This window comes from Ranitomeya variabilis, chromosome 6, assembly GCF_051348905.1.
Source record: "Ranitomeya variabilis isolate aRanVar5 chromosome 6, aRanVar5.hap1, whole genome shotgun sequence".
NCBI classification, from domain to species: domain Eukaryota; kingdom Metazoa; phylum Chordata; class Amphibia; order Anura; family Dendrobatidae; genus Ranitomeya; species Ranitomeya variabilis.
This window is the reverse complement of record NC_135237.1, coordinates 488663968-488689893: the sequence shown is the minus strand read 5'-3', so window position 1 is coordinate 488689893 and position 25926 is coordinate 488663968. Positions and strand designations below refer to the sequence as shown.

General features: G+C 41.6%; 1 protein-coding gene and 1 long non-coding RNA gene across 2 annotated transcripts in view; one reads left to right on the top strand and one right to left on the bottom strand.

The window, feature by feature from the left end:
* Positions 1–343: 343 nt before the first annotated feature.
* LOC143782820 (uncharacterized) lies at positions 344–18180 on the bottom strand. Its single transcript, XR_013217054.1, has 2 exons — positions 17874–18180; positions 344–529 (listed from the first exon to the last, which is right to left on the bottom strand). It is a non-coding gene; the product is annotated as an uncharacterized LOC143782820 (long non-coding RNA).
* The window catches only part of LOC143782819 (uncharacterized), a 154381-nt gene continuing 145314 nt past the window's right edge, over positions 16860–25926 (top strand). Inside the window, exon 1 of the mRNA XM_077270701.1 lies at positions 16860–17201. Within this exon, the coding sequence (XP_077126816.1) occupies positions 17192–17201 (10 nt within the window). The 5' untranslated portion in view covers positions 16860–17191. The remainder of the gene's footprint in view (positions 17202–25926) is intronic.

The following is a 25926-nucleotide window of genomic DNA, read 5'->3' as shown; positions in this document are numbered from 1 at the left end:
AGGAGTGGGTGATAAATACAGAAGTGGTGACGTGTTTCTATTATATTTTTCCTATGATTGTTTCACTCCTGATTTTGGCTTACAAATACTGAGGTAAAATACTGACCAAATACTCAATGTGTGCATGTGGCCTTAGTCCCTAAAGCAAACCTTAGATAGAGGTGACAGGGTGGAAGTTGACACTGGCATCTATGAGGTAAAATGAGGCTAGAATACAGATGGATCCTGCAAATGCTTGAGTCATTTTTACAGCATTGTCTGGGAAGGGGTTATCTTGAGTAAACAACCCCATTAAAAATCAATAATTTTGGAACGACTGAACCAGGAGCTTGTCCAACAGATCTTATGGCATTAGTTTATTCAAATCACTGGCAATATATGTTGCTTTATTCCTTATATGTAATTGCATAGTCACACTTGTTTTTAAAATGTAAAATATCCAATCTGTTGTGATTAGAATTTTGCTTGTAGATTTTCTTTCATTTTCGCTTCATTTTCTGAGACAAAAATTACAAGAGCCCCATTGTATCTATAAAAAAAGCAAATACAGAAGAATGAATGAGCAATTACACTTGATATGTCTGTAAGTAGCTTTATATCACGCACATTCCTTATACATAAGTAAATCCTTGAATAAATGATATGATAAAAGCACTTGTGCTCCACAAATGAGCAGAGTGGTATGTCCTCCATATTAACACACACTTTATGTACAGGGCATCCTCTCAAATGGCAGAATCACAGAGAAACATGGGCTAATTGAGAGCTATTAGTTCCAGAGGACATAGTCCTTAGGAAATGAGGAAACTGAAAATACGAATCTGGAGCGATCCCCTCAAAGAGGTGGTGGTCTTTTGGAGAGTTTTTACTGCATATAAAATCTTACTCAGGTGGTGCTGAAAAAAAATCCTAACCTACAGTACTTTATGTGTGTGCAGGACATCAGCTCTTTTAAACAACAGATTTTCTTAAAAATTATTGCTCCTAGTAAAAATTCAGTTTTTTCAGTTTCAGTCGCAGTTTTTTTTTCTGCACCAATATTCTCTGATAAACAGTTCAATCAAAGTGGATGTATTTTCATGACAACCCATACCCATGTGCGTTTGATGAAGCTGTTGAACTGTTGGTATGTTTTTTTCTCTATTGGCTTTTGCACGGAACCTGAAAAAAAAACATTTCATGTACAAAACGCAATTGCACTAAGTGCAGAGTCCCAGCCTTTATAATTACAAATGTATTAAAAAATATATATACTGTGTCAAATCTGCACTGAAAACTAAAAAAAAAAATTGGAGAAAGGCATTGTAAGGGTATGCGCACACGCTGCGGATTTTGCTGTGGAACTGCAGCGGTTTCCCATGAGTTTACAGTACAATGTAAACCTATGGGAAACGAAATCCGCAGTGCACATGCTGCGGAAAAAAACGCGCGGAAACGCAGCGGTTTATATTCCGCAGCATGTCAATTCTTTGTGCGGATTCCGCTGCGGGCTTACACCTGCTCCAATAGAAAACTGCAGGTGTAAACCCGCAGTGGAAACCGCAATAGAAACCTCGATAAATCCGCAGTAAAAACCGCAGCAGTTTTGCACTGCAGATTTATCAAATAAATAAATACCCTAAAAGTGCAGAGCAGACTTGCTATTTAGCATTTTGGTGCAAATGTATCCAGTACATAAAAAATGCAGAAGGAAAAAAGCAGCCTAAGTGGTAACAAAATAATTTTATAAAAATACAGTACAGGCAAAAAAAATGGTGAGAGCTGGGCTAAAATAATTATTATGTGTCAATGTCTAAATTGTCACAGTCCTAAATGGGTTTATAGGTCATAAAATGGATTAAGTCAGATTAGTTGTAGTCTTTATTGTGGAATTATATTTTCCTCTAGCAGCTGCGCCAAATAATCTGCAATCTGCTGGAGGGCAAAGTTTGTTTTAATGAACAAGCAAAAAATTCCTCTTAATTCCGTGTCTTGTGTAGATAAAAAGTGGAAGATTTAGGTTAAGTTCTTACGATGAGTTTTTGGTAAGTTTTTGGCTCTGCATTATTTTCGTTGAGCAAAAAATGCAGCGTCTTAAAGCAAAGTGGATGGGATTTATAGAAATCTCATGTCACTGCGCTTTTTCTTAGGGCTGTCCCACACGTCCAGATAATTCCGGTACCGGAAAAAATCGGTACCGGAGTTATCCGTGTCCGTGTGCCCGTGAGCTCACGTAGGCCATACGTGCGGCACACGTGTGCCGCCCGTGTGCCCAGTGGGTACCACACGGAGCATGCAGGAGACAGCGCTAAAGTTTAGCGCTGTCCCCTGCATCGTGCTGAAGCCGCGATTCAGATCTTCTGTGCAGCAGCGTTTGCTGCATAGAAGATATGAATAATAGTGTTTAAAAGAAAGATCTATCTGTCTGCCGCCCTCCCACCCCCTGTGCGCCCCCCCGCTGTTCTGAAAATACTCACCCGCTTCCCTCGTTGGCTGTTGCTGCTTCCTGTCCTGGCCGCGCCTTCTACTGTATGCGGTCACGTGGGGCCGCTCATTTACAGTCATGAATAAGCGGCTCCACCCCTATGGGAGGTGGAGCCGCGTATTCATGACTGTAATCGGCGGCCCCACGTGACCGCATACAGCAGAAGGCGCGGCCAGGACAGGAAGCAGCAACAGCCAACGAGGGAAGCGGGTGAGTATTTTCAGAACAGCGGGGGGGCGCACAGGGGGTGGGAGGGCGGCAGACAGATAGATCTTTCTTTTAAACACTATTATTCATATCTTCAATGCAGCAAACGCTGCTGCACAGAAGATATGAATTGCGGCTTCAGCACCTTGTGGGGGGGACAGCGCTTACTGTAGCGCTGTCTCTTGCACGCCACACGGAGAGCGTCCGTGTGAGGTACGTGTTTTACACGGACCCTTTGACTTTAATGGGTCCGTGTAATACGTGCGCTCCCACGAACACTGACATGTCTCCGTGTTTGGCACACGGAGACACGGTCCGCAAAAAATCAATGACATCTGCACAGATGCATTGATTTTAATGGGTCTACGTGTGTCAGTGGCTCCGGTACGTGAGGAAACTGTCACCTCACGTACCGGAGCCACTGACGTGTGAAACCGGCCTTATACTCAGTGTAAACTGACCTGCGGTACGTGTTTCACATCTGCAACATGATAATTTCTTTTGCGAGTACACTGTGTTTTCTATATGGATTTTGCTCATAGTATTGCATTATATGTGGAAAATCCATAGCTAAAAAATCCCAACTGCAGTTAAGTTTTGTCAAATCCAAATACTAGGAAGTATAAAAAACAAATCAGATTTATTTAAAACATGACATTTGAAAAAAGTAAAAACCGCAACATCATTTAAACGCATACTAAGGCCGGTTTCACACGTCAGTGATTCCGGTACGTGAGGTGACAGTTTCCTCACGTACCGGAGACACTGACACACGTAGACCCATAAAAATCAATGCATCTGTGCAGATGTCATTGATTTTTTGCGGACCGTGTCTCCGTGTGCCAAACACGGAGACATGTCAGTGTTCGTGGGAGCGCACGTTTTACACGGACCCAATAGAGTCAATGGGTCCGCGTAAAACACGGACCTCACACGGACATTCTCCGTCTGGGGTCCGTGTGCGTGCAGGAGACAGCGCTACAGTAAGCGCTGTCCCCCCCACATGGTGCTGAAGCCGGTATTCATATCTTCCCTGTAGCAGCGTTTGCTATAGAGAAAATATGAAGAATAGTGTTAAAAATAAAGATCCATGTGTCCGCCGCCCCCCCCACCCCCTGTGCGCCCCCCCGCTGGTCAGAAAATACTTACCCGCTCCCTCGCTCCTTCCTGGTCTGGCCGCGCCTCCTACTGTATGCGGTCACGTGGGGCCGATCATTTACAATCATGAATAGTCGGCTCCGCCCCTATGGGAGGTGGAGCCACATATTCATGACTGTAAATGATCGGCCCCACGTGACCGCATGCAGGAGAAGCCGCGGCCAGACCAGGAAGCAGCGAGGGAGCGGGTAAGTATTTTCTGACCAGCGGGGGGGCGCACAGGGGGTGGGGGGGCGGCGGACACATAGATCTTTATTTTAAACACTATTCTTCATATTTTCTCTACAGCAAACGTTGCTGCAGGGAAGATATGAATCGCAGCTTCAGCACCATGCAGAGTGGGTACCACACGCTCCGTGTGGTACCCACTCGCCATACGGGCGGCACACGTGTGCCGCACGTATGGCCTCCGTGAGTTCCCAGGCACACGGACACGGATAACTCCGGTACCGATTTATTCCGGTACCGGAATTATCTGGACGTGTGGGACAGCCCTAACACAATAAAAAGAACAGAACTTAGCAATATAATTTACATAATAGGTGCAGAAACTCTGCAACATCGAAAACTCAAAATACTCATCATGCAACTGTAGCCTTAACAAGACTTTAAACTCTTAAACACTGAGTCATTATTATTTTCTAGAACACGTAACATTTTATATTTTTTCTGACTCAGGAGTCCAAATTTTATATCTTATTTTTTCTTTCTATTGTACCTTTTATGTGGCTGTATCACAATGACATTTACAGTATCTGGTGTATTTATTCATTTAAAGTATATAATGTACCAATATGCCCCTCCCCACCACTCCACAAAAAAGAAAAAAATGTAAGGTCTGTAAAAAAAATATAGGTGCAAGCAGAAAAACAGTTAAAAACTTAACATTATTTTTTACATATTTAATGTTCATATAGAATACACTTCATACAACCACAATATGAATCTCAATACTCTGTAAGTAAAGTCATCCTGTTGATTTAATTAGGAGAAGGCGTAACATTTTGGACAAAATTCTTATTTCAGCTTCTTTGTAAACTTGATCATAAAAATTTCCACGCTAGAGTTCATATGAGTTTATGCCACATTCCCCTGCTTTCAATTAATTCCCTAGTTTTTACAGCCAGGGGCACAGCTGCATTAGCAGGCTCCTGGTTGTAAAATTATTTAACCCCTTCAGATGGATTTACAGAGTGGGATGTGACTGTGCGCCAGAAAGGTATGGGATATTGTTGCTTTTTTCTTTTTTTTCTTTTACAGAACGAGGGTCTTCAGGTGGATTAAGCGTACAATAAAGATTTTACAACCCCATGTGTGTATTTATTTCAATAAAATACTTTATTCTCAATGTATGTGTGTAATATTAACCCTTTAATATTATTGGATTAATAATGGATAAGTCACTGGCTTTCCCACTCTGGCGGACAAAATTGTGCTGGAGCCCACGCCAGTTTTTTTCCACAATTTAACCCTTTATTTTAACAGCTAGAGCCCCCAAATTTTGCACAAACACTCTACTAACATTGTTAGTGAGGAATATGTAAAAAAAAGGGATATTAAATGGTTTACTGTATGTAAACCATGTCTCATATCCTGTCGGGTCTGATAAGGAGATAGCAAAAGCCGGCAATTGAATTACCAGCTTTTATGCTATTTAGCGCTGTATAAATATATACATATATATATATATGTGTGTGTCTCACTGACATATATATATATATACTAGATGGTGGCCCGATTGTAACGCATCTGGTATTCTAGAATATGTATGCAGTTTATTTATGAAGTTGTCAGAATAATGCAATTTATACAAAGGATTTGGCCGGCCGGCCAGCCGCGACCAATTAGCGAAGCACAGCCACGTAGTATATAGCACAGCCCACGTAGCATATAACACAGCCACGTAGTATATAACACAGCCACGTAGTATATAGCATAGCCGTGTAGTATATTGCCCAGCCACGTAGTATACTGTATAGCACAGCCCACGTAGTAAATAGCAGACACGTAGTATATTGCCCTGCCACGTATTATATTGCCCAGTCACGTAGTATATTGCCCAGCCACGTAGTATATTGCCCAGCCACGTAGTATATAGCACAGAGACGTAGTATATAACACTGCCCATATGGTATATATTACCCATGCCATGTAGTATAGAGCACAGCAGAGCACAGACACGTAGTATATAGCACAGACTGTTGTGAATTTGGTTTTTGGGCTCCCCCGGTGGTCACTGGTGGTACTGGACTTGTGTGCTTCACTTTCTCTGTTCACCTGTTTCCATCAGGATATGGGAGTATCCTATTTAGCCTTGCTGCTCAGTTATTCTAGTGCCGGCCATCAATGTAACCAGAGCCTTTCTGTTGCATGTTCCTGCTTCTAGACTACTATCAGCTAAGTTGGACTCTTAGTCCTAAGTTTGTTTGCATTTTTGTTCCAGTTCACAGTTATGTTATGTTTCTGTAGCTGGAAGCTCTTGTGGGCCGAAATTACCACTCCGGTGTCATGAGTTGACACATGAGTCTTAAAGTAATTTCTGGATGGTATTTTAATAGGGTTTTCAGCTGACCGTGAAGTTCCCTATTGTATCTTCTTACTATCTAGTAAGCGGACCTCGCTTTGCTGAACCTACCTTCATACTGCGTATGTCTTTTCCTATGAACTCACCGTCAATATATGTGGGGGGCTTCTGTCTCCTTTTTGGGGGAATTTCCCTAGAGGTAAGCCAGGTCTGTTTTTTCCTCTATTAGGGTTAGTTAGTTCTCCGGCTGGCGCTGGGCATCTAGGGATAAAACGTAGGTACGTCACCCGGCCACTGTTAGTTGTGTGGTAGGTTTAGCTCACGGTCAGCTCGAGATTCCATCACCCAAGAGCTAGTCTGTTATTTAAGTTCTCTGACGTTCCCTTGCCATTGGGAACCATGACAACAGACATGTAGTATATTGCCCAGCCACGTAGTATATTGCCCAGCCACGTAGTATATTGCCCAGCAACGTAGTATATAGCACAGACACGTAGTATATTGCCCAGCCACGTAATATATTGCACAGCCACATAGTATATTGCACAGCCACGTAATATATTGCACAGCCACATAGTATATAGCACAGAGACGTAGTATATAACACTGCCCATGCAGTATATAACCCAGGCCACGTAGTGTAGAGCACAGCAATGCAGTATATCGCCCAGCCAAGTAATATATACCACAGCCACATAGTATATAGCAGAGCCCACATAGTATATAGCATAGAGATGTAGTATATAACACAGCCCACGCAGTATCTAACACAGCCCACGTAGTATATAGCAATGTGGGCACCATATCAATGTTAAAAAAAAGAATTAAAATAAAAAATAGTTATATACTCACTTTCCGTCGGCCCCTGGATCCAGCCCAGGCATTTACCGATGCTCCTTGCGACGCTCTGGTCCCAAGAGTGCAATGCGGTCTCGCGAGATGATGACGTATCGGTCTCGCGAGACTGGTAAGTCATCATCTCGTGAGACCGCAATGCATGGACTGGACCGTCGCGAAGAGCGGGAAAGGCCTGGGCTGGATCCGGGGGCCGACAGAAGGTGAGTATATAATGATTTTTTTTTTTATTATTATTGTTAACATTAGATCTTTTTACTATTGATGCTGCATAGGCAACATCAATAGTAAAAAGTTGGTCACACAGGGTTAACAGCAGTGTTAACGGAGTGCGTTACGCCGCAGCATAACGCGGTCCATTAACGCTGCCATTAACCCTGTGTGAGCGCTGACTGGAGGGGAGTATGGAGCGGGCTCTGACGGCAGGGGAGTAGGGAGCGGCCATTTTGCAGCCACAATGTGCCCTTAGCTGATTGTTCATGGCCGTTTGACCGCAACCAATCAGCGACTTGGGATTTCTTTGACAGACAGACAGACGGAAGTGACCCTTAGACAATTATATATATATATATATATATATTTATATATATATATATATACACTGTATATAGACTGTATATATGTTTTCATGAATATTTGAGCCCATGGATCCATTATATGTCCATTTTGCAAGGTTGCGAGAAAAAAACAGTACGGATGCCATACGGATTACATACGGAGGTTTACATGCGTAAAATACGCAGCCACACCCTGCCTACAGATGACATACGGATCACTGTTTTGGGATCATTTCTGCGTATTACGCCTGTAAAAAACAGACCGTATTTCCCTTCGCTGAGTGTGACTCCGGCCTAATAGTGTGCTTCTGGTCTGTGTCCACACACTATGAAGCACTTCATTCTGATTCATTTTGCTTGTTCTTATGATAAAATTGTAGAAAGTCTAATTCCGAAAACGATGTTCGAATGTACTATGTGTGCACTTGTCTTTATAGATACGGGATATACCAACGCTGATAATTAATTTTCAAAATTATAAGCAGTACACTGGCTCTGACTCATTCCGTTCTGCAGTAGCGCTTCCTAGGCATGGTCAAGGGAGGGGGAGGAGGGGAGCTTTGACAATCAGCTATCTGGTTTTATCCTGCTTGAAATTTTTTTATTAGATAGTAATATATTACAGGAATATATTAGCATAAAAAAGTGATTCAACCAGTCGGCCATTTTCTGATGATACATTGCCTTTCAAAATGTATTATAATAGCACAGATATAACCACAGTTATTACGTAATCGCTCTGTACTGCTTTATGTGTCTTTGAAAGATATGTTCCTTTCATATAGATTGGTATTCCATTTTTTATTTTATTTTAGATTTGTATGCTGTCAGTGTTTCATTTTCTGTGATTTTAATCTGGATTCAATAGGAAAATCAGCCAATGAAATACTCATTCTGCAAAGCAAATCCGGAATGGATATGTATGAGGTCACATTTATTTGATCGTGTCACTTAATTGGACCACTGTCAAGTCCCTGTGCAGCAAGTTTATCTGGGAGGGACTTTGGCCTTGATTAATCAAAGCAATTCATGAAAGAATTCTGGTGTAAATTGCTCTGAAGAGTCACAAACCTTTTGTCAACTCAGTTTCAATCAGTTTTGCCAAAATGAGTGGAGCTGAAGTGGGATGGGAGTGTGGTGGGGGCATGATGCCACAGCTTGACAAATTTATGACAAGTGTCATCATTCAATATGGCAGAAATCTTACTCCAGTCATTGACTGGAGTACAATTAGTGTGAGGCGCATACAAAGGTGTACGCCACTTATCAGTCGTTCCCAAATGAATTAAGAGACTTGCTCCTCATAATAAATTGGGAGCATCTGACCACAGCACACCCCCTGATCAAGAATGGTGTGAAATGGTTGAGGTGAGATAATAAATGCCTGAAAATCCTTAACTTACTATTTATATGTTCTCCTTTGGGTTAGTTCTACTCTAGAACAGCTATGTCTAGGTACAAACTGCATATGTAAATACATTGGCCAACATCTGCCATTGACCATAATAATAAAAGAAATCTGCATGTATCTAATGTTTTAATGTGCAATTTATAGGTATTAATTACACAAAGTACAATCTATTTATATAATTGCCTTGTTATTTTTTCATTTCCTGTTCTGTTCAGATGTCACCGTATCCTAGAATTCCAAGCAGAGGAAGTTCACCGACCACCATATTGGGACACCCAAGTGATGGTTGTATCAATATGGAAACTGCTACTGGTACCAACCTATTGCATGGTACCACTAGCGGAACACAGTCGCACCACACACACACACACTCACACACACTCACACACATACACACACTCTCTCACACACTCTCACACACTCACACTGACACACACACACACAAGCTCACACACACTCACACTCACATTCTCTTGCGAGGTACCACCAGCAGAACACCATCGCAAACACGCCGCCACCGGGATCAGTCAAATGATTCACTAAGGCCTCTTTCACACTTCAGTTGTTTGGCGTCAGTCTAAATCCGCCATTTTCCTCAAAAAACGGATCCGTTTTTTTTTTCGACGGATCCGTTTTTTTCCCCATAGACTTGCATTAGCGACGGATTGTGACGGATGGTCGTCCGTTCCATCCGTCATGCGACGGATCCGTCAAAATTTAGCGGACGTCATCTAGACATTGACGGTCATTGCAACGTTTTTTGTCTCCGTAGAAATGACGGATCGCGACGGATCCGTCGCGTCCGTCATTCCATAGGATGGCCACCTATGGGCGATGGATCCGTCGCAACCGTTATTTCGACGGATCCGTCGCCCCAATCCGTTTTTTCAATTTTTTTCAATTGCGCATGCTCCAAAAAGTATATTCAACCCCCGAGTAGCGGATCCGTCAAAAAAACGGATCCGTTACATCCGTTTTTTCAACAACTGTGACGGATCCGTCGATCCGTCACTTTGTCGGAAGTGACTGACGCCAAACAACTGAAGTGTGAAAGAAGCCTAACAGCCGCCATCTTTGTACAGGAGGATCGCATGAGCAGTAATGTGACCGCCGCTATCTGTCTGCACAAAGATGGTGGCGGTCTGATTTACTGTGCCTGTGCAAATTACGCGCTGATGCAGTGAATCATTCAGCTGATCCAGGAGGAGAAGCGCGACGTGTCTACAGGCAGAGGAAGCCGGTCACATTAAAGGGGTTTTCCCACAAACAAAAATTCATTTTAAAAATTGACTGTGTCTGACCGTGTACGGAGCATACCACGTCTCCTGGGCAGGGGAGGAAAAAAAAGATAATACTGACATTACAGCAGGGGATCACAGAGGATTCATTTTGTGAGGTAAAATATTTCACTGACTGTTTTTAAAAAAATATTCTACCACACAAAATGTATCCTCTGCGATCCCCTGCTGTAATGTCAGTATTGTCTTTGTGGCATGTTCGGTACACGGTCAGACACAAACAATTTTAAAAATGAACTTTTGTTTGTGGGAAAACCCCTTTAAAAAGCAAATATGAGCTCCAACATGGCTCCTCCTAAAAAGTACACCAATGACAATGAAAGCAAAGCAGCAAAGGCACAACATCGAAGACAACAAAGGGCAAATGAGACTCTTGAAGAGCAACAGCATCGCTGGGACAAAAACAATGCATATAAGCGTAGGTGTCAAGCACATGAGTCCCCTGATGCAAAAGTCATTAGATTATCACAGGATGCCATTAGGCAACAACAGCGCCACATGCCTGCCCCATCGTGACATTACTGCCCTCCTGATGCGATAGCATCGGGCCTCCATCTAGTTACTAATAAATGGGCAGAAAGACATAGCTGTTGGATAACTAATTTTTGCAGAACAATGGCCACGATTCATTAAATAGAACCTGTCACCAGCTCAAAGTTGGCCAGTTCTTATTTTATTCCTACTGTTACCCTAGCTGCAACATTTTTTTTTCCAGAGATAGGGGCATTTTTATTTAGTTATAATTTTTGAATCTTTTTCAAGAGGATGTGGCTCACAGGAATCTCTATATTGTGTCTTTAGGCTCCTCTACAGAATTACCCTGTGAGAAATACCACCTTGGAAAAGACCATAAAAATGATCACTAAATATAAAAGCTCTTGTACCACATGGTGGATTAAAAAACAGAACAGGACGATGAAGTGGAGCAGCGAGAAAAAATATAAGAATAAAAATGTTCACCCCAAAAATTACACCACAGTTTTAATTTTATGTTTCTTTTGTCATAATCTAAATGTCATATGTGATTTTATTTATTTATTGCACAGTATTGTGTATACTGTATTATATATTTATATACTGTATGTATTATATATTTACATTCTATTGGTAATATATATATATATCTGCTGCACGTATTATATATTTATATACTACAGTACATGTATTATATATGTATATCCTGCATGTATTATATATTTGTATACTGTATGTAATACATATTTATATACTGTATGGATTATATATTTACATACTGTAATTATATACTATTTGCATTATATATTTACATACTGTATGTATTATTTTAATACTGTATGTAATACATTGTATAAATATAAGGTATATTACATACAGTATGTAAATATATAATACATATAGCATGTAAATATATAATACAAATAGTATATAATTACAGTATGTAAATATATAATCCATACAGTATATAAATATATAATACATGCAGTATATAAATATATAATCCAAATACTATATAAATACAGTGTGCAAATATATAATACATACATTGTATAAATATACGGTATATGTATTATATATTTGCATACTGTATTTATATTGTATTTGGATTATATATTTATATACTGCATGTATTATATATTTATATACTGTATGGATTACGGTATATATTTACATACTGTAATTATATACTATTTGTATTATATATTTACATACTATATGTATTATATATTTGCATACTATTTTTATATATTATTTGTCTTATATATTTACATACTATATGTATTATATATTTACATACTGTATGTAGTATACCATATATTTATACAATGTATGGATTTATTGGATTTTATATTTACATACTGTAATTATATACTATTTGAATTATAGATTTCCATACTGTATGTATTATATATTTACATACTGTATGTAATATACGGTATATTCATACAATGTATGGATTATATATTTACATACTGTATTTTATATACTATTTGGATTATACATTTATATACTGTATGGATTATATATTTATATACTGTAAGTAATATATTACACAGGCAGTTGTTTGGGAATATGGTTAGACAGTCATGGGGTTCTTCAATAGACATTAAACTGTGAGTTTGAACTGTCAACTGAGGTCTCGTCACATGGACACCCTCCTCCTCGGTTCGTCACATGGATACCCTCCTCCTCGGTCTCGTCACATGGATACCCTCCTCCTCGGTCACGTCACATGGATACCCTCCTCCTCGGTCTCGTCACATGGATACCCTCCTCCTCGGTCTCATCACATGGATACCCTCCTCCTCGGTCTCGTCACATGGATACCCTCCTCCTCGGTCACGTCACATGGATACCCTCCTCCTCGGTCTCGTCACATGGATACCCTCCTCCTCGGTCACGTCACATGGATACCCTCCTCCTCGGTCTCGTCACATGGATACCCTCCTCCTCGGTCTCGTCACATGGATACCCTCCTCCTCGGTCTCAGTCTTAGGGCTCATTCACATGTCAGTTGCTCACATACAAGTGCTATCTACTTTTTTTACGAACAGCACTCGTACCCATAACAGTCTATGGGGTTATTCACATGTCCGGGATATTTTGCAGACCGAGTGGTCTGTACAAAATTGTGGAGAGATGTTCGATATTAATCTGAGCGTCAGACCAAACTCTGCAATGCAAGTCTGTGGGTTCGTGAAAAAAAAATGTACAGCAATAAGATACCATATCCGTGTGTGGTCCGTTTTTCCCTGACTGATAGGAGAACATGGATAATTTTTTTTATCATCATGGAAAAAAACAATCAATGATGAAACTTCTTCCGTTTTTCTTGTACGGCAAAAAAACTGATGTTGATTGATGCGTGGCAGTTCCGTCACTACTAGCATAGAAGAATGCATGCTATGGTATGGACACTGCCTGCTGCTAATGGGGAGTAAATTGGTCATTTCTGAACTGCAGGTTGAAAATGTTTCCTAAAGTTTCAAATGGATTCATGTTATCACATGTGAGTGCTACGTATATTACAGGTATCATTGGCATACGCTACAATTTGACCACAACATATAAAAATGTTCATGTCTGTGATGCCATAAAGTATTATATAAAAATATAGATTTAGGTTCTGCACCTGTTCTACCAGTTCTAGTCTGACCTTCAGAATCTGTTTATTTTCCCTCACACTGTAAAGCCATGGTAAAATTAGCATTGTCACAATCCACACCACTCACATTTCCAAGAATTAGGCTGATGTTCATGATTCTCATAGATTATTTAAGCAGAAGACACAAATTAATCTACATTAATGATGGGGCTAATCCGAGGGTGGATCCATGGAACATATTCAGCATAATGTTACACGTCAGCATCTGATTTCTGCCACAGATCCTCTAGTAAAAATTTCTCATGGGCATAACCTGAAAACTTTTATGGAATGTGATTTCCCACATACCCTAAACGCTTGGTTTTTGTGCAAAAAAACCCCTCTCCATTTAAGGCCACATGCACATGTTGAGTATTTCGTCAGTAGTATTTTACCTCAGTATTTGTGGGCATTAGAATTCGGTCCTTTGAATGTAAAGGCCTCTATATACTATAAACTACATTGCTTTGGCCGACTGTCTAATTACATGGGTGCCCCAGATTGTCGGAGGAGTTATGGTTCTGCCATGTCTGATTTCAGACTGCCGATCCTTTTCTTCTTTGGAGATAAGCCACAGCCAGAGGAGTTTGGCAATGGTGCTTTCATAGAGGTCCTGGGAGCTCTCGGCCAACCAAGCTTTGCTCTACATGGGAGAGTTGGGAGAGATACCCACTGGTCGAATGCCCAGATTAACCATTGTTCTGCTGACAGCTATCTAAAGCATATAAGGGGGTTAGAAATAAACATTTCTAATTACTGACTTTATTTCACACTATTTCATTTACTGCTGACTGTGTTTTTTCTCTCTTAGGCTACGTTCACATTTGCGTTGTTGTGTGTTGCGTCGGCGACGCATCGGCGACACAACGCACAACGCATGCAAAACGCATTGTTTTGTGACACATGCGTCCTTTTTTTGCTTGATTTTGGACGCACAAAAAATGCAACTTGCTGCGTCCTCTGCGCCCTGATGCGTGCGCCGCAGTGACGCATGCATCACAAAACGCAAGTGCAACGCATGTCCATGCGCCCCCATGTTAAATATAGGGGCGCATGACGCATGCGTCGCCGCAGCGGCGCCCGACGCTGCGTCGCACAACGCTAATGTGAACGTAGCCTTAGTGATTGGTATCTTGTCTCACATAGAACAAAGGAAAACTATCTCACAAGTGCCACTTACAAAAAGCAGCCACCCTATGTCCGATATCCAACCCTGTACATTGATTTATAAGGTTGTTATCTCTTCTAGGTGACACTAGACAGATAGTTTTGATTTTGTTCTGGGAGAGACTTAATTGGCACACTCTGTGCCCAGGTAGCTTTGCCAGCAAGACGCCACATGCAGCTAATCTCCCTAACTAGAACCAGAACTTCCTAAAGGCATCTAGTCTGGTTAGATGTGTTTTACTCACTGAAATCATTAAGGTCACTAATTCTTTTTTCATGTTCACATTCAGCTCTCCTTCACCAATTGTCTCACATGTCAACAAGAATTGCGCAGAACTCGTTTTTTTTAAGCCTCAGTTACACGAGTGATGATTCTCACATGTGACAAAATTGGCTCAATTATGCTAATGACACTCGGCTCAAGATCTGATCCGAGTTTGATCTGAGTGTCAATTTAGTGTGATCTGATTCTCTTGCATGAGATAATTGGATCACAGTTGTGGAGAAGACAGTGAACTTAATTTCACCATTTTCTCCATTGTCTGAGTCCACAGATGTCGGGCTCCACTCAGACTACACTTGTATGTGTGAGCATGCTCCGAATTCTGGGGCCACTCACAGCACGCTGCTATTCTTTTTTCATGACGCATCCCCATACTATAACACTGACCTGAGTGCTATCAGATACATCAGATAGCACCCGTCCGATACGAACCTGAACCTGAAGACCTACCTCTTCTGACAAGCCTACAGCCTGCAGTTAAAACAAACCCACTGTAGGAACAGCTCTACCCTCACTTATTGTATCCTCACTCATCCCTTGTTGACTGTGAGCCCTTGAGGGCAGGACCCTCTCTCCCTCCTCCTGTACCAGCCGTGACTTGTATTGTTTAAGATTACAGTACTTGTTTTTTATTTTGTATACCCATTCCACATTTAAAGCTCCATGGAATAAATGGTGCTAAAATAAATAATAATAATAATAATAATGTGAGCAAGCCCTTATTCTTCCTGTGAAAAGTGAAAAGGACAGTCACAAGGACAGAAGCCCATTGTAGGTCAATGCAGTCTGTCAATTGCCTTTTGTGTCTGTCGTATTACAGACTTGGTTCCCGACTAAACAGAAGCCACGACATATATATGAGCACAACCGGCGTTCATTATCTCTGACATGACATACTCTCAGTGGGGAAAAAAAAGTTAATCTTGTAGTTATAATACCTTTTAATGGCTCAAAAAATAAATTATGTTACCCATTAAAAGCTATCATAACCACAAGATTTTCTTGCTTTTCCCACCGAGAGCATTCTTTCTTCAACTTGCTATTACGGTACCAAAACTCCCTTTTTCCTCTGACATGACTGCATGTGAGGAGTGACTGACATCTCTCCTCTGCCTTTGGTTTGCAACTGACACAATTTTTGTGTGAAAAATAAACTAATGCAAGAGATGTTTTTGCAGGACAGCAGGTACAACTACATTATATGCTTTTTTTTTTCCATTGGAGAGGGGTGCATTTTTAGTGACCTCCTTTTCGGGATCTTTTGCATCTCTGTTCCAGACCCACTCTTCATTCATTACATACTACCATTTGTCCTACCCTCCTCCATTCCACTTCAGCCACCCTTCTCCCCCTCCTGCTCATCCCAGCACAGGGCTGGAGAACTGGCTTCTCACTGTCCTGAAAATGTGTGCCTGCAAAGGAGGGGGAGGACGACCCTGCACAGAAAAAGCATGTGCATGGCCATTTTTTACTAGTCACACAGTGTCACACTTAAGTTAAGGTTGTCGAATAAATAGAAAACTGCTACTTGTACCTTTCATTCAACCTGGTTCTGAATTAACTTTAGAAGGAAAAATAATGGATAGTCGGGATTGGGAAGAGTGGAAATTGCACGTAAGCGACTAGGTCAGCATTTATCCAGGTGCGTACTCAATAGGGAAATAATGGCAGGTGATAGATCCTCGGATTCCTCACCTGTGAACCCAAAGGAATTCCTTACGAGTAGGTACAATGGGAATTTACAATGATAACCTATGAGAAGAGTCGCCTAGAAGAGGACATTGCACTTAGGACTACAACCTCAGAGTGCAAATTCTCAGTGTAAGAGGAGGGTTAAATGCCTGACTGTTTCCAGAATGCAGGGTAATCATACCCACGCCTTCTAGTGATACACCTTTCATTCCAGTGCTTGAAACTGAAAGTGGAAACACGGAAGTTCAGAAGGACTAGGAAAGCCCATAGGAGGGACATGGATACTTTGTAATAATGCTATTCGTCCATGGCGTGTTCACACAGCTACAGCTGAACACAGTGTCAGAGACCGGAGTCACAGACTCTAACATGGACTCCGCTAGGATGAAGCCACTTCTCCCAGACAACTCAACATGACTACACCTCACCAGCTCATACACTGACCTTCCAGACCATGTTAAATGGTAAGTAGCCCTGTGCTGTATGCTGGGGCTTGGGCTTCAGTCCTGACATGAGTCAGCAGCTCCTGTCATGACATAGCCTTTGTCACATGCAGCCGGTAGTGCACAGATACTGTCATCACAACATGGCACTAGTGGTGCCCAGGTAAGTGTTCGACAAGTCGTTGTACCATAGTCCTTTGCACGCGCAGACAGCAGTGCTATTTGTTATATTCACAGGTTGAAGATTTGTTGCAGAAATATTTTTTAACGTTATAAACATATGAATGGGGTTTGCAGAAATCCATTTACATGCTGCAGAAAAAAGCCAATCAGAGGATGGAACAGGTCTCCGGCTAGCGCTGTCTAGTCCATGTGTAGTTAACACACGCAGTGCAATGATCTGTCATACTTCTCACCTTACATAGTCTACTATGCCCAGCTCTAATATATCTTTGTACCGTGTTAGCCAGTAGATAGAAAAATAATAAAATTTGAGAGTCCTCGGGGTTGATACCATTTAATGGCTAACTTAAAAGATGATAACAAAGATAAGCTTTCGAGACTACTAAGGCCATTTGTTACCATTTTTTCTGTTAGCCATTGAAAGGTATTAAACACTGAGGACTCTCAAATTGTAATATTTTTTAAGTCCAGGTCTAGATCTCAACCACGCAGACCCCATAGTCTCCTTACCAGATCCAGTTGGTGATGTTTGGGCGTACAGCTAGTTAAGCCAGGTGAAGCGTGTGGTCCCAGGTGAAACATGCAGCCTTCAGCCCAGCTCCTTCTCATCGTACAGTCTTGTCAAAGTGACAGTTCCCTCAGCTTCCTCGTTGACTTTATATTCATTGTAAAGCTGGGATTTTCCCACATTTTCATAATGAAACTTTTCCTCCTACTCTTTATTGGAAGCAATTTCTGCTGCTGGGAAATGAGATTTCAAAATGATAATGGCCACATTGTGCAATCAATGTGCTGCGACCAGTGCCAGTTCATATGCACGGGAACAGTCTATAATATGTGAGAATGCAGATTTGTGTGGCTGATGATCACTTTACTGTAATAAATAAAAATATATATCCGGGTGCAATGTACAGTATGCTGTGATACTGTAGATGTATGTGGATGAAGATACTGCCTGTAAATAATATATGGGAATAGTACATATAACATATCGTAACATCAGACACTTGTGCACATATATGTGCATTGTTTTCTGTAATCCAAGAGAACTGTAGCTATGTAAAGGTATAATCTATACATGAGAACACAGGGGAGCTGTTTATTTTGCAATTTCAGAGAACGGTAGATATGCGTGGATGCAATTTTATACTATAATATCTCAGAACTGAAAATATGTAATGGTAAAGTACATGCCTTAATATCTAATTAAATAACCGAATATCTATTTAAATAATTAAATAACCAAAGAGACTTGTTGGATGTGTATGTGCTGTGTGTTCAGTAATATGAGAAAACAATAAAATATATGGCTGCAGTGTATAATGTAATATTAGAAATCTGTGGATGCACACAATAGGTGCATTGTATCTCAGAGCCGTAGAAATGTACAGATAGAAAAGATATGAATGACTTGTAGTTTTATAGGTACAGTAACTGCAATTTAGAATCCAGAGTAGATACAGAGGTGCATTGTATGTTATAGGGAAAGAGAACTGTAGATAAATGTGGATGCAATTTTACGGTATGTTATAGCAAAGAAAACTGCAGAATTGTAGATATGTGGGTGCAGTGTATACTGTAATATAGGAGAATTGTAGATATATGGGTGCAGAGTATAGTGAAGTGCAGGAAAATAGTAGGTATGAGGGTGCAGTGTAGACTGTAATACAGGGGAATAGTAGATATGAGGGTGCAATACAGGGGAATTGTTGATATGTGGGTGCAGTGTACACTGTATTATAGGAGAATTGTAGATATGTGGGTGCAGTGTATACTGTAATACAGGGAAATTGTAGACATGTGGGTGCAGTGTATACAGTAATACAGGAGAATAGTAGATACAGTGGGAAAAAAAAAGTATTTGGTCAGCCACCAATTGTGCAAGTTCTCCCACTTAAAAAGATGAGATAGGGCTGTAATTGACATCATACAACCCCTGGCAAAAATTATGGACTCACCGGCCTTGGAGGATGTTCATTCAGTTGTTTAATTTTATAGAAAAAAAGCAGATCACAGACATGGCACAAAACTAAAGTCATTTCAAAATGGCAACTTTCTGGATTTAAGAAACACTAAAAGAAATCAAGAACAAAAAATATGGTAGTCAGTAATATCAGTTACATTTTTAACCAAGCATAGGGGATAAATTATGGAATCACTAAATTCTGAGGAAAATATTATGGAATCATGAAAAACACACAAAAAAACACTCCAACACATCACTAGTATTCTGTTGCACCACCTGTGGCTTTTATTCCAGCTTGCAGTCTCTGAGGCATGGACTTAATGAGTGTCACACAGGACTCTTCATCAATCTGGCTCCAACTTTCTCTGAATGCTGTTGCCAGATCAGCTTTGCAGGTTGGAGCCTTGTCATGGACCGTTTTCCTCAACTTCCACCAAAGATTTTCAATTGGATTGAGATCCGGACTATTTGCAGGCCATGATATTGACCTTATGTGTCTTTTTTTCAAGAAATGTTTTCACAATTGCTCTATGGCAGGATGCATTATCATCTTGAAAAGTGATTTCAGCATCCCCAAGCATCCTTTCAATTGATGGGATAAGAAAAGTGTCCAAAATATCAACATAAACTTGTGCATTTTTTGAAGGTGTAATCACAGCCATCTCCCCAGTGTCTTTACCTGACTTGCACCCCATATCACCCCATATCATCAATGACTGTGGAAATTTGCATGTTCTCTTCAGGCAGTCATCTTTATAAATCTCATTGGAACAGCACCAAACAAAAGTTCCAGCATCATCACCTTGCCCAATGCAGATTCGTAATTCATCACAGAATATGACTTTCATCCAGTCATCCATAGTCCACGATTGCTTTTCCTTAGCCCATTGTAACCTTGTTTTTTCTATTTAGGTGTTAATGATGGCTTTCGTTTAGCTTTTCTGTATGTAAATCCCGTTTCCTTTAGGTGGTTTCTTACAGTTCAGTCACAGACGTTGACTCCAGTTTCCACCCATTCGTTCCTCATTTGTTTTGTTGTGCATTTCCTGCTTTGGAGACATATTGCTTGAAGTTTCCGGTCTTGACGCTTTGATGACTTCCTTGGTCTACCACTATGTTTGCCTTTAAAAACTTTCCCATATTGTTTGTATTTGGTCCAGATTTTAGGCACAGCTGACTGTGAACAACCAACATCTTTTGTAACATTGCGTTATGATTTACTGTAATAATTATAGGGGATAACTCAGGAGACTCTTTGCGTGGAACAAGACAACTACAGGACACAGTTTTATAAGTGGTAAAGTCTATATTATCACACGGTGATTCAAACAGGTGCAGAGAGAAACTCAAGTCCACAACACTTGGTGCAAATATCAAATGCAGCTCATCAGTCGATAGGAAACTTCAGAGGAAAATGCAATCATGCAGAAAGTCTATGAAGCACAATTATTCTTGAGGATACTTGACACGAATAAGTCCTTGCTTAGTCCAAAACACAGATAGATATGCTTATAAGGCAGTTCAAATAATATCTTAGCTCAACCAGGGAGGTCTGGGTAATAGTCTCAGGTTCTTGCAGAGCAGCAACAGCTTACATGTCCAGCAAATGCAGATGGAAGTAAACACGAGCAGCAGATGAAGGAGGATTACTGGAACTGGTGTATGCAGCAGGAACTCAGAGCAGAGTAGCAGGATAACCCCACAGGTTCACAGGAGCAGGTATATAGCCAGGGAGTCACTAGAGGTCAAGAGCTGCATGCAAGGCAGAATACTCTAGCACAGACTGAAGGCTGGGGTGGAGTTTTATAGCAGGAAGACACAGTGCACATGAGACCAAAGACGCCATCTTGGAAAAGGGCAGTAATGCACAAAAAGGTAATAAAAAATGTTCAGAGTCCTGACATTACTCCCTCCTTAGAAGCAGCCTCAGGACGATCCTGGACCTGGTTTCTCAGGGAATCTCTGATGAAAACGAGAAATCTTCTGTTGGGCATTGATGTTTTCCACAGTTTCCCAAGAATCTTCCTCAAGGGGATATCCCTGCCATCTTATCAGATATTGGAGCCGATTCCTGCGAATCCTGGAATCAACAATTTCCTCCACCACAAATTGTTCTTGCCCATCAATCACCACAGGCTGCGGAGGTGGCATAACATGTCCCTGGAAGGTATTAGGAGATACAGGCTTTAGTAAAGATACATGAAAAACTGGGTGTACCTTCATAGTCCTAGGCAGCTTCAGCCGGCAGGCCACAGAGCTCACAATACCGTTGATCTTGAAAGGGCCAATGAATTTCTGTCCAAGTTTTTGTGAAGGAAAGTTTAACTTCAGATTCTTAGTTGCTAACCACACGGAATCTCCTACCTTGAACATGGGTGCAGGTTTACGGAATCTATCAGCCGATCTCTTATAACGTTCTTGAGCTGTGGTCAGGGATTCCTTCAGAACCTCCAGATTTTGCCTCATCACAGTCAGCCTTTCCTCCACTGCCGGAACCTGAGAATTAATTGGAGACCTAGGTAAGATACACGGATGATAACCCAGATTGGCAAAGAAAGATGTAAATTTAGTGGAGGCGCTCTGAGAATTGTTATATGAGAATTCAGCTAACGGCAGCAACTCCAACCAATCATCCTGGAGACGGCTGACATAACATCTTAGATATTGTTCCAGCGTCTGGTTGGTATGCTCAGTCTGACCATTTGTCTGGGGATGGTAAGCGGAAGAGAGACAGACATTAATATTGAGTGCAGAGCAAAACCCCTTCCAGAATATTGAAGTGAACTGCACTCCACAGTCAGAGATGATTTCATCCGGAACCCCATGCAACCGAAAGACATTCTGTATAACCAAGTTCACTGTATCTTTAACTGAGGGGAGGCCGGTGCACGGAACAAAATGAGCAGCTTTAGTCAGGCGATCAACTACCACCATGATTGTATTCATGCCCCCCGATGTAGGCAGCTCCACAATAAAGTCCATTGATATAGACCCCCAAGGGCGGGACGGAACAGGTAATGGTTGTAGAAGACCCATAGGTGCCACATGAGGAGTCTTGTAACGAGCACATACCTCGCAAGAGAGAACATAGTCCTTGGTATCCTTCAGGCAAGTTGGCCACCAGAAGAATCGGCTCAGGAACTCTTGTGTCTTCTGTTCTCCCCTGTGACCAGCCAACTTGGAGTCATGTACCAACATGAAGATCTGCAGACGGACAACCTCAGGGACGTAGATACGTCTATCTCTGAACCACATGCCACCCTTAAAGACAAGATTAATATCCACAGGTGGGTTGGCCAGAAATACATCACCGTCATAGGCCTCCCTGCACTCCTTCCACAAGTCCGGATCGTGGATAACTCTGATGAAATTGGCATCAGATAGAATGATCTTGGATGGGGCTCCAGGTACGGAATCCGCAGCATGGATTCGGGATAAAGCATCGGCCTTTCCATTACGAGAACCTGGACGGTACGAGATAACAAAGTTAAATTGATTTAAAAATAAGTTCCAACGAGCCTGACGAGGAGAAAGACATCTAACGGATCTAAGGAACTCTAAATTGCGATGGTCAGTTAGCACTATGATCTGTTGTGCAGCTCCTTGCAGATGATGCCTCCATTCTTTGAAAGCCGCAATAATAGCCAGCAATTCCTTGTCTCCCACATCGTAATTCTTCTCTGCTGAGGTTAGTCTATGGGAAAAGAAAGCACAAGGATGTAGCAGACCCTTCTCTCCAGTTCTTTGGGAGAGAATAGCCCCCAAAGCATTATCAGAAGCGTCCACCTCCACAATGAAAGAAAGTGTTGGATCTGGGTGTATCAACAGGGGTGCTGAGGTGAAACAGATCTTAAGCCGATCAAAAGTTTCTTGAGCCTGTGATGACCAGTTAAAGGGCTTTTCCTTTTTTGTCAAGGAAGTAATAGGACGGACATTATCAGAAAAATTTCGAATGAAGCGTCTGTAGAAATTTGCAAAACCAATAAAATGTTGGACCTCCTTAACGTTCTTGGGTACCGGCCAGTCAAGGATAGCCTGAATATAACCAGATTCCATGTTCAGCCCCTGGGGAGAGATGATATAACCTAAGAACTGTATCTCAGAACGATGGAACTCGCATTTCTCCGGCTTAATATACAGATGGTTCTCTTTCAGATGTCTTAAAACAGTTTTGACATGTTCTTCATGTTCCTGTAGAGAGTCAGAAAAGATTAGTATATCGTCCAAATAGATCACTACAAACTGGTTCAACAAATCTCTGAAAATGTCATTAGCAAGGTGTTGAAACGTTGCAGGGGCGTTACAAAGCCCGAAGGGCATCACAAGAGATTCAAAGTGTCCATACCGGCATCTGAATGCTGTCTTCCACTCATCCCCTGGAGGAATACGCACCAAATTATAAGCCCCACGAAGATCCAGTTTAGAGAACACCTTAGCATGGCAGACTCTTTCCAGTAATTTGGGAATCAGAGGCAAAGGGTAACGATTTCGTACGGTTACCTTATTGAGTTCCCGATAGTCAACACAGGGTCTCAGGTTCCCATCCCTCTTATTTAGAAAAAAGATAGGTGCCCCTGCTGGTGAGGAAGAAGGACGTATGAAGCCTTTGGCCAGATTTTCATCAATATACTCCTTTAAGGCTTGAAGTTCAGGTGCCGCCAAAGGGTATACGTTACCAAAAGGAATAGCTGCCCCAGGAATCAACTCAATGGGACAGTCATAATGCCTGTGTGGAGGAAGATGATCTGCATTCTTCTTGTCACAGATGTCAGAGAACTCTTTATATGCTGAAGGTAAAGAAAATACCTGTACATGTGGTTCCGTAGCTGTGGACTCAGGGACAGCTTCTGTTAACGCTGAGTTGCTCCTTGTTGGAAAGATAATCTCCTTGGTCTCCCAGTTGATAATTGGGTTCTGAGAATGCAACCAAGGAATGCCTAAAATCACAGGAAAATGAGGAGAAGAAATTAGCAAGAAAGAAAGTTGCTCCTGATGATTAGGCTCCAACAAAATTTCAAGGGGTGTCTCCGCGGTGTTGGATGTTTTGATGTCCCCGAGGTCATTCATCCTCATGTTTATAGTCTTTTCACTAGGCACTGCTCCTAATAGCCAGTTTCCTACTCCACACTGGTGAGGGGCAAATACCCCGAAACAGCTGTCTGTGGATGGATACCATGTTTTGTCATAGGTGGTTTTCCTTTATTGGATGCTGCCCTTCCCATGGTTGTTCCTTCCCAGTGAAAGACCTGGCTATTCATTGCTTGCGTTGAGAAACACGTGATGGTGTCTCTGTGGCTTTTCTACATGCAGAGATTAAAGGTGACCCATCCACTGTTTCCATGGTAATTGGAGAGGCTCTTTGCTGAATTTCAATACCATGTTCCTTGGCAAATGCGATATCCATGAAATTGCCACCTGCACCAGAGTCAATCATAGCTGCACTGGAAATCCACTGTCCTGAACACAGGATCTTAATAGGGAGAGAACAGTGAGAGTTCTTTTCCTTAAGCTCCTTGGGGGATGAAGTCATAGAAAGTGAATGGAATACAGCGTTTAAAGGCAGGCTACATTCAGAGATGTCAGATTCATCATCACAGTTGTCATACTCCGCTACTGCTGCTAGCACCTTGTTAGGCTGTCTTGGACACTTAGGACAATTGATCAAGAAGTTGTCAGACTGGCCGCAGTAGAAACATAAGACTTTCACGAAGGCGATGCTCCCAGCGCTCATATATGACGCCTCTGAATGGAATCAATTTGCATGGGCACCTCCTTCACCTCCCGAGATGTTTTACCTGCAGGCTCTTTGGAAGGAAGGGAAAAGTTAGAAATACGGTTATATGCAGCAAACTTCTCCTGCCTACGCTCAGTACGGCGAATGTTAATGCGCACACAATGCTGTATAAATGTCTCTAGCTCTTGTGGTAACTCTGAGCGAGCTAGTTCATCTTTTACAATACTAGACAGACCCCTTTTAAAAATTAGGCAATTGTGCATAACTGTCCCAATTGGTATCTACCGCTAATCTCCTGAATTCAGTAGCATACTCAATAACAGAATGTTTTGCCTGGCGTAAAGACAATAAAGCAGATTCAGCAGTTGCACGGCGATTAGGATCATCAAACATTAATGCCATAGCAGCCAAGAAATCATCCAAGTTATTTAACCGTGGATCACGAGGCTCAATCATCGGATTCGCCCAGGCGAGTGCTCGTGCGGTCAGCAGCATTATTACAATACTTTGGATCTATCATTAGGAAAACGGTCAGCATGCACATCAAAGTATAGCATACATTGATTCACAAAGACACGAAATTTGTCGCGATCACCATTAAATCTGAATGGGGGCAGCATAGGTGGGCTAGCTGGTGGCGGTTGCCCAGAGCGAAAAGTCGCTTGTGCAGCTATTTGCGTGCTTATGTCCTGAAAAGCCCGTCCATACTGGGTCTCTATGCCAGCAAGTTTGTTTTCCTGGGCTGCCATGCGGGTGCTTAAGTCCTGCAAAGTCTGTCCAAACACTTGTTGATTGTGTTCAAAGCTTCCAAACTTCTGTTGCAGACCTTCAACATCTTTCTGCAGTGATCTAATTATGGAAAA